The following is a 7,734-nucleotide window of genomic DNA, read 5'->3' as shown; positions in this document are numbered from 1 at the left end:
TACATAGAGCTTCTCCGTGCACCTACTAGGTCAGGTACATAGAGCTGCTTCGTGCACCTACTACGTCAGGTACATAAAGCCGCTCCGTGCACCTACTAGGTCAGGTACATAAAGCTGCTTCGTGCACCTACTAGGTCAGGTACATAGAGCCTCTCCGTGCACCTACTAGGTCAGGTACATAGAGCCTCTCCGTGCACCTACTAGGTCAGGTACATAAAGCTGCTCCGTGCACCTACTAGGTCAGGTACATAAAGCTGCTTCGTGCACCTACTAGGTCAGGTACATAAAGCCGCTTCGTGCACCTACTAGGTCAGGTACATAGAGCCGCTCCGCGCACCTACTAGGTCAGGTACATAAAGCCGCTTCGTGCACCTACTAGGTCAGGTACATAGAGCCGCTCCGCGCACCTACTAGGTCAGGTACATAAAGCCGCTTCGTGCACCTACTAGGTCAGGTACATAGAGCCGCTCCGCGCACCTACTAGGTCAGGTACATAAAGCCGCTCCGTGCACCTACTACGTCAGGTACATAAAGCCGCTCCGTGCACCTACTAGGTCAGGTACATAAAGCTGCTTCGTGCACCTACTAGGTCAGGTACATAGAGCCGCTCCGTGCACCTACTAGGTCAGGTACATAGAGCTGCTCCGTGCACCTACTAGGTCAGGTACATAAAGCTGCTCCGTGCACCTACTAGGTCAGGTACATAAAGCTGCTTCGTGCACCTACTAGGTCAGGTACATAAAGCCGCTCCGCGCACCTACTAGGTCAGGTACATAAAGCCGCTCCGCGCACCTACTAGGTCAGGTACATAAAGCCGCTCCGCGCACCTACTAGGTCAGGTACATAAAGCTGCTTCGTGCACCTACTAGGTCAGGTACATAGAGCCGCTCCGCGCACCTACTAGGTCAGGTACATAGAGCCGCTCCGCGCACCTACTAGGTCAGGTACATAGAGCCGCTCCGTGCACCTACTAGGTCAGGTACATAAAGCTGCTTCGTGCACCTACTAGGTCAGGTACATAAAGCCGCTTCGTGCACCTACTAGGTCAGGTACATAAAGCCGCTCCGCGCACCTACTAGGTCAGGTACATAAAGCCGCTCCGCGCACCTACTAGGTCAGGTACATAAAGCCGCTCCGTGCACCTACTAGGTCAGGTACATAGAGCCGCTCCGTGCACCTATTAGGTCAGGTACATAGAGCCGCTCCGTGCACCTACTAGGTCAGGTACATAGAGCCGCTCCGTGCACCTATTAGGTCAGGTACATAGAGCCGCTCCGTGCACCTACTAGGTCAGGTACATAGAGCCGCTCCGTGCACCTACTAGGTCAGGTACATAGAGCTTCTCCGTGCACCTACTAGGTCAGGTACATAGAGCTTCTCCGTGCACCTACTAGGTCAGGTACATAGAGCCGCTCCGTGCACCTACTAGGTCAGGTACATAGAGCCGCTCCGTGCACCTACTAGGTCAGGTACATAGAGCCGCTTCGTGCACCTACTAGGTCAGGTCCATAGAGCCGCTCTGTGCACCTACTAGGTCAGGTACATAGAGCTTCTCCGTGCACCTACTAGGTCAGGTACATAGAGCTGCTTCGTGCACCTACTACGTCAGGTACATAAAGCCGCTCCGTGCACCTACTAGGTCAGGTACATAAAGCTGCTTCGTGCACCTACTAGGTCAGGTACATAGAGCCGCTCTGTGCACCTACTAGGTCAGGTACATAGAGCTTCTCCGTGCACCTACTAGGTCAGGTACATAGAGCTTCTCCGTGCACCTACTAGGTCAGGTACATAGAGCCGCTCCGTGCACCTACTAGGTCAGGTACATAGAGCCGCTCCGTGCACCTACTAGGTCAGGTACATAGAGCCGCTCCGTGCACCTACTAGGTCAGGTACATAGAGCCGCTTCGTGCACCTACTAGGTCAGGTACATAGAGCCGCTCCGTGCACCTACTAGGTCAGGTCCATAGAGCCGCTCTGTGCACCTACTAGGTCAGGTACATAGAGCTTCTCCGTGCACCTACTAGGTCAGGTACATAGAGCTGCTTCGTGCACCTACTACGTCAGGTACATAAAGCCGCTCCGTGCACCTACTAGGTCAGGTACATAAAGCTGCTCCGTGAACCTACTAGGTCAGGTACATAAAGCTGCTCCGTGCACCTACTAGGTCAGGTACATAAAGCTGCTTCGTGCACCTACTAGGTCAAGTACATAGAGCTTCTCCGTGCACCTACTAGGTCAGGTACATAGAGCCGCTCCGTGCACCTACTAGGTCAGGTACATAAAGCCGCTCCGTGCACCTACTAGGTCAGGTCCATAGAGCCGCTCTGTGCACCTACTAGGTCAGGTACATAGAGCTTCTCCGTGCACCTATTAGGTCAGGTACATAGAGCTGCTCCGTGCACCTACTAGGTCAGGTACATAGAGCCGCTCCGTGCACCTACTAGGTCAGGTCCATAGAGCCGCTCTGTGCACCTACTAGGTCAGGTACATAAAGCTGCTTCGTGCACCTACTAGGTCAGGTACATAGAGCCGCTCCGTGCACCTACTAGGTCAGGTACATAGAGCCGCTCCGTGCACCTACTAGGTCAGGTACATAGAGCCGCTCCGTGCACCTACTAGGTCAGGTACATAGAGCCGCTCCGTGCACCTACTAGGTCAGGTACATAGAGCCGCTCCGTGCACCTACTAGGTCAGGTACATAGAGCCGCTCCGTGCACCTACTAGGTCAGGTACATAGAGCCGCTCCGTGCACCTACTAGGTCAGGTACATAGAGCCGCTCCGTGCACCTACTAGGTCAGGTACATAGAGCCGCTCCGTGCACCTACTAGGTCAGGTACATAGAGCCGCTCCGTGCACCTACTAGGTCAGGTACATAGAGCTTCTCCGTGCACCTACTAGGTCAGGTACATAGAGCCGCTCCGTGCACCTACTAGGTCAGGTACATAAAGCTGCTTCGTGCACCTACTAGGTCAGGTACATAGAGCTTCTCCGTGCACCTACTAGGTCAGGTACATAGAGCCGCTCTGTGCACCTACTAGGTCAGGTACATAAAGCTGCTTCGTGCACCTACTAGGTCAGGTACATAGAGCCGCTCCGTGCACCTACTAGGTCAGGTACATAGAGCTGCTCCGTGCACCTACTAGGTCAGGTACATAGAGCCTCTCCGTGCACTTACTAGGTCAGGTCCATAGAGCCGCTCCGTGCACCTACTAGGTCAGGTCCATAGAGCCGCTCCGTGCACCTACTAGGTCAGGTCCATAGAGCCGCTCCGTGCACCTACTAGGTCAGGTACATAGAGCCGCTCCGTGCACCTACTAGGTCAGGTACATAGAGCTGCTCTGTGCACCTACTAGGTCAGGTACATAAAGCCGCTCCGTGCACCTACTAGGTCAGGTCCATAGAGCCGCTCCGTGCACCTACTAGGTCAGGTACATAGAGCTTCTCTGTGCACCTACTAGGTCAGGTACATAAAGCTGCTTCGTGCACCTACTAGGTCAGGTACATAGAGCCGCTCCGTGCACCTACTAGGTCAGGTACATAGAGCTGCTCTGTGCACCTACTAGGTCAGGTACATAAAGCCGCTCCGTGCACCTACTAGGTCAGGTCCATAGAGCCGCTCCGTGCACCTACTAGGTCAGGTACATAGAGCTTCTCTGTGCACCTACTAGGTCAGGTACATAAAGCTGCTCCGTGCACCTACTAGGTCAGGTACATAGAGCTGCTCTGTGCACCTACTAGGTCAGGTACATAAAGCTGCTTCGTGCACCTACTAGGTCAGGTACATAGAGCTGCTCCGTGCACCTACTAGGTCAGGTACATAGAGCCGCTCCGTGCACCTACTAGGTCAGGTCCATAGAGCCGCTCCGTGCACCTACTAGGTCAGGTACATAAAGCTGCTTCGTGCACCTACTAGGTCAGGTACATAGAGCCGCTCCGTGCACCTACTAGGTCAGGTACATAGAGCCGCTCCGTGCACCTACTAGGTCAGGTACATAGAGCTGCTTCGTGCACCTACTAGGTCAGGTACATAGAGCTGCTCCGTGCACCTACTAGGTCAGGTACATAGAGCCGCTCCGTGCACCTACTAGGTCAGGTACATAGAGCCGCTCCGTGCACCTACTAGGTCAGGTACATAAAGCTGCTCCGTGCACCTACTAGGTCAGGTACATAAAGCTGCTCCGTGCACCTACTAGGTCAGGTACATAGAGCCGCTCCGTGCACCTACTAGGTCAGGTACATAGAGCCGCTCCGTGCACCTACTAGGTCAGGTCCATAGAGCCGCTCCGTGCACCTACTAGGTCAGGTACATAAAGCTGCTTCGTGCACCTACTAGGTCAGGTACATAGAGCCGCTCCGTGCACCTACTAGGTCAGGTACATAGAGCCGCTCCGTGCACCTACTAGGTCAGGTACATAGAGCTGCTCCGTGCACCTACTAGGTCAGGTACATAGAGCCGCTCCGTGCACCTACTAGGTCAGGTCCATAGAGCCGCTCCGTGCACCTACTAGGTCAGGTACATAGAGCCGCTCCGTGCACCTACTAGGTCAGGTACATAGAGCTGCTTCGTGCACCTACTAGGTCAGGTACATAGAGCCGCTCCGTGCACCTACTAGGTCAGGTACATAGAGCTGCTCCGTGCACCTACTAGGTCAGGTACATAGAGCTGCTCCGTATACCTTCTACATGGATCTTTACAAACAATTCCTATCTACATTAAGTTCCATATGTTAATATGAAATGTGTTTTGAAAACATTGAATTTTGGGATCCGTGGTTCGGGGTGGTCCAGTAGTGAGTTAGATCCAGGGTAATGTTACTGGCACCTTCCCTGTAGTTCGGAAGTTTAAGTATCTGGGTGTAATTGTTAGTCCTGCCCCGAAGGATTTTTGGACTCTGAATCTGGAACCCCTGTTGCAGCGATTTAGAGCAAAAGTACATACTTGGTGTCGCCTCCTGTTGTCGAATATTGGTAGATCTAACTTAATCGAAATGGTAATGATGCCACAATTATTATATTTGATACATAATTCTCCGGTGTGGATCTGTAGGGAATTTTTTACAAAAATAAATACATTATTCCGGGAATTAATTTGGAAGAAAAATCAGGCTAGGATCCGCTTGGAGATACTGCAGCGGGGGAAGGAGGATTGGCGGTGCCAAACCCATTCATATACTTTATAGCCTCCCAGATGCAACATCTTAAGGGTTGGGGTAGAGACGGAGCGTGTGACAATGGTGGTGATATTGTGAGGGAAGGATCGGTATGGAAATATCCAGGGTGCCGGTTGGAGGTGGGAAGACGGCAGATAAATGGGGCACGATACCCCACGTTGGCTATGATTTTCAAGGTGTGGGATAGGGGTAAGTCTCTTTTGAAGATAAATGGGCCTACGGAATTGTGGCCATTGTGGCGGAATCCGGATTTGCAAGAGATCAAAAAGCTGGTGGGGTTCGGAAGATGGGAAGATAAAGGGATTTATCTGGTGTCACAAATATTGCAAAATAATACTCTTAAGAGTTTTGAACAATTGAGAACAGAATTTCACCTCCCGCACGTCTTCTTTTATCAGTACTTACAGCTGAGACATGCATTGGAAAAACAGAGAAGGACAAATCCGGTGATAGTGACACATAATCAAACACTACATATGCTGCTTACATCTGAGTCTTCTAGGGGACTTAGAATTATATAAAAGATTATTGCCTGCCCATCTGGAGACATATCCACTGACTGCTGCTAAGAATAAGTGGGAACGGGACGTTGGCCCCCTGACGGAGGACCAGTGGTCCGATATTCTAGAACAGGTCCCTAAAATGGCGGTTTCTGAGTGCCAGCGGCTTTCGCAAATATATCTCATTCACAGGGTATATAAAACACCCAGCTTATTATTTAAAATGGGACTTAGGCCCAATACACAATGTGTTAGGTGTGGGCAGGATGATGCCCACTTGATGCATGTTATGTGGGAGTGCGGGCACATTGGGGATTTCTGGAGGCAGACCCTGGGACTCATAGCCCAGGTATACCATATCACAATACGACCGTCACCTCGTCTATGTTTGTTGAATTTGTGGGAGGAGGGGGTTGACCCGGACTCTGCAGTGGCCCTGGGAATAGCACGCACCCTGTATCAGGCAAGAAAGATACTGGCATATCATTGGTTGGATCCTATGCCACCAACATTGTCAGAGCTTAAAAATAAACTAAATAATGTCATCAGATTGGAAAGGGGGGATTATTTAAAAAGAAATGCAATAAGCAAGTTTTACAAAATTTGGCAGCCATGGATGGAGTCACCGGGTCTCCCCTCGGGCGCACTGGTACGGGATGCGATGTTGGACCAGTTGCTGTTGTGCTTGCGATGAGGGGGTGCTTGGGGAACAAAAATAAAGTCTACTGCCCTTTGTGGCGAAGCGGATTTTGAGTGGCGCGGTGGGGGGGGCTGGGGGGATCGGACCTGATATCCGCGGGGGGCGAAATATGATGCGGAGTGGCGCGGCTGGCGGGGATGGTTTTCCCACTGAACTGAGGCACTGATGTATAATTTTGATTTTTGTTTGTTTGTGGAGCCAGGTTGTTTGTAGGCTCAATTTATGCAAATATCTGTGTTTTGAGATTTCCTTCTTTTTATTTATTCATACACAGGAAGAGTTTTACCCTTTAAATAATATCTGCTCTCAATGTAATTTTTACTATCTATATAAGATGTCATATTCTTTCTGTATTGACTCCTGAATGTTTAATAAAAAAGATCTGATTCAAAATGTTACTGGCACCTTAAAACTTCAATACTTCTCACAAGTTCTTTTCACATATGTACCAGTAGCGTCGGGAGCAATGGTCATCATTCCATTGTCCATTTTGATGAAGGTGAGCACAATCTTCTCCTCCACCAAGTCCATGACCAAAATACTCATCAGGTTGCCCAGGGATCCAATTCCTACCACACATGAAAGAAAAGATCAGTATCTACAGAGAGAAGAGGGGTTCAGGGACACATTAAAACCTGGGTTACAGGATAATGACGTTGACTCTCGGGGAAAGGGATGACGCCGCCGACTCTTGAGGTATGAGATAATGACGCCGACACTCAGGATACGGGATATAGACACCAACATTCAGGGTATCATTTGTTGGTTTTTCCTTTTGGTACCCCCTCACAACAGATGTCATCCAACTTCGGTACTTACTTTGGGGTAGAATCGTATTTAGTTCCATCCACCCATATCCAGTTTCCGGACACGTCCGTAAGACCAATCCAGGTGTATTTTCCCTTTGTTATTCCAAATACGAAATTCTATGAATTTAGAGAATGTTTACTATGAGCACCTTTGTTTTCTGATCTCTGGGCCCCTGGGGAATAACGATGGGGTCCCATACACTCGCAGTGTGTCCAGCATTGACCAGTGCTGGATGAGAGTGCGAAGCAGCCTCCTCCTGGCACCATTATCCTTTTCCCTCCCCCATAAATCTCCCTCACTGACCTGCTCTTCTTCAGAGTTGATGACCAGCAGATGAGCTTGTTTGGCTTCACATATCTTTTTGGAATCCTCCCAGGATCGCCCTTCAGTGGAGTAAAGGTAACAGCTGAGCAGATTCTGAGTCCAACCGGAGGGACAGACAATATCTTCAGACCCTTCATGAAGAAAAGCAAACAATGTCATTGATAGATGACATAATGACTTAGGAAGGATATTATGAGGTATATGAGCCTGACATGACCTGGAGAGGAC

General features: G+C 50.4%; 1 protein-coding gene across 3 annotated transcripts in view; it reads right to left on the bottom strand.

The window, feature by feature from the left end:
• Window positions 1–6,605: 6,605 nt before the first annotated feature.
• The window catches only part of LOC141078105 (asialoglycoprotein receptor 1-like), a 104,095-nt gene continuing 102,966 nt past the window's right edge, over window positions 6,606–7,734 (bottom strand). For all 3 annotated transcript variants that reach the window (XM_073564946.1, XM_073564945.1, XM_073564944.1), the window contains 3 exons: window positions 7,486–7,637; window positions 7,192–7,298; window positions 6,606–6,941 (listed from right to left, as the gene is read on the bottom strand). In XM_073564946.1, the coding sequence (XP_073421047.1) occupies window positions 6,797–6,941; window positions 7,192–7,298; window positions 7,486–7,637 (404 nt within the window). In that variant the 3' untranslated portion in view covers window positions 6,606–6,796. The remainder of the gene's footprint in view (window positions 6,942–7,191; window positions 7,299–7,485; window positions 7,638–7,734) is intronic.

This window comes from Dendrobates tinctorius, unplaced genomic scaffold (assembly GCF_039654945.1).
Source record: "Dendrobates tinctorius isolate UK_male_01 unplaced genomic scaffold, ASM3965494v1 ptg000502l, whole genome shotgun sequence".
Taxonomy (NCBI): domain Eukaryota; kingdom Metazoa; phylum Chordata; class Amphibia; order Anura; family Dendrobatidae; genus Dendrobates; species Dendrobates tinctorius.
The sequence above is the reverse complement of the archived record's forward strand: the minus strand, read 5'-3'. Positions and strand labels throughout refer to the sequence as shown.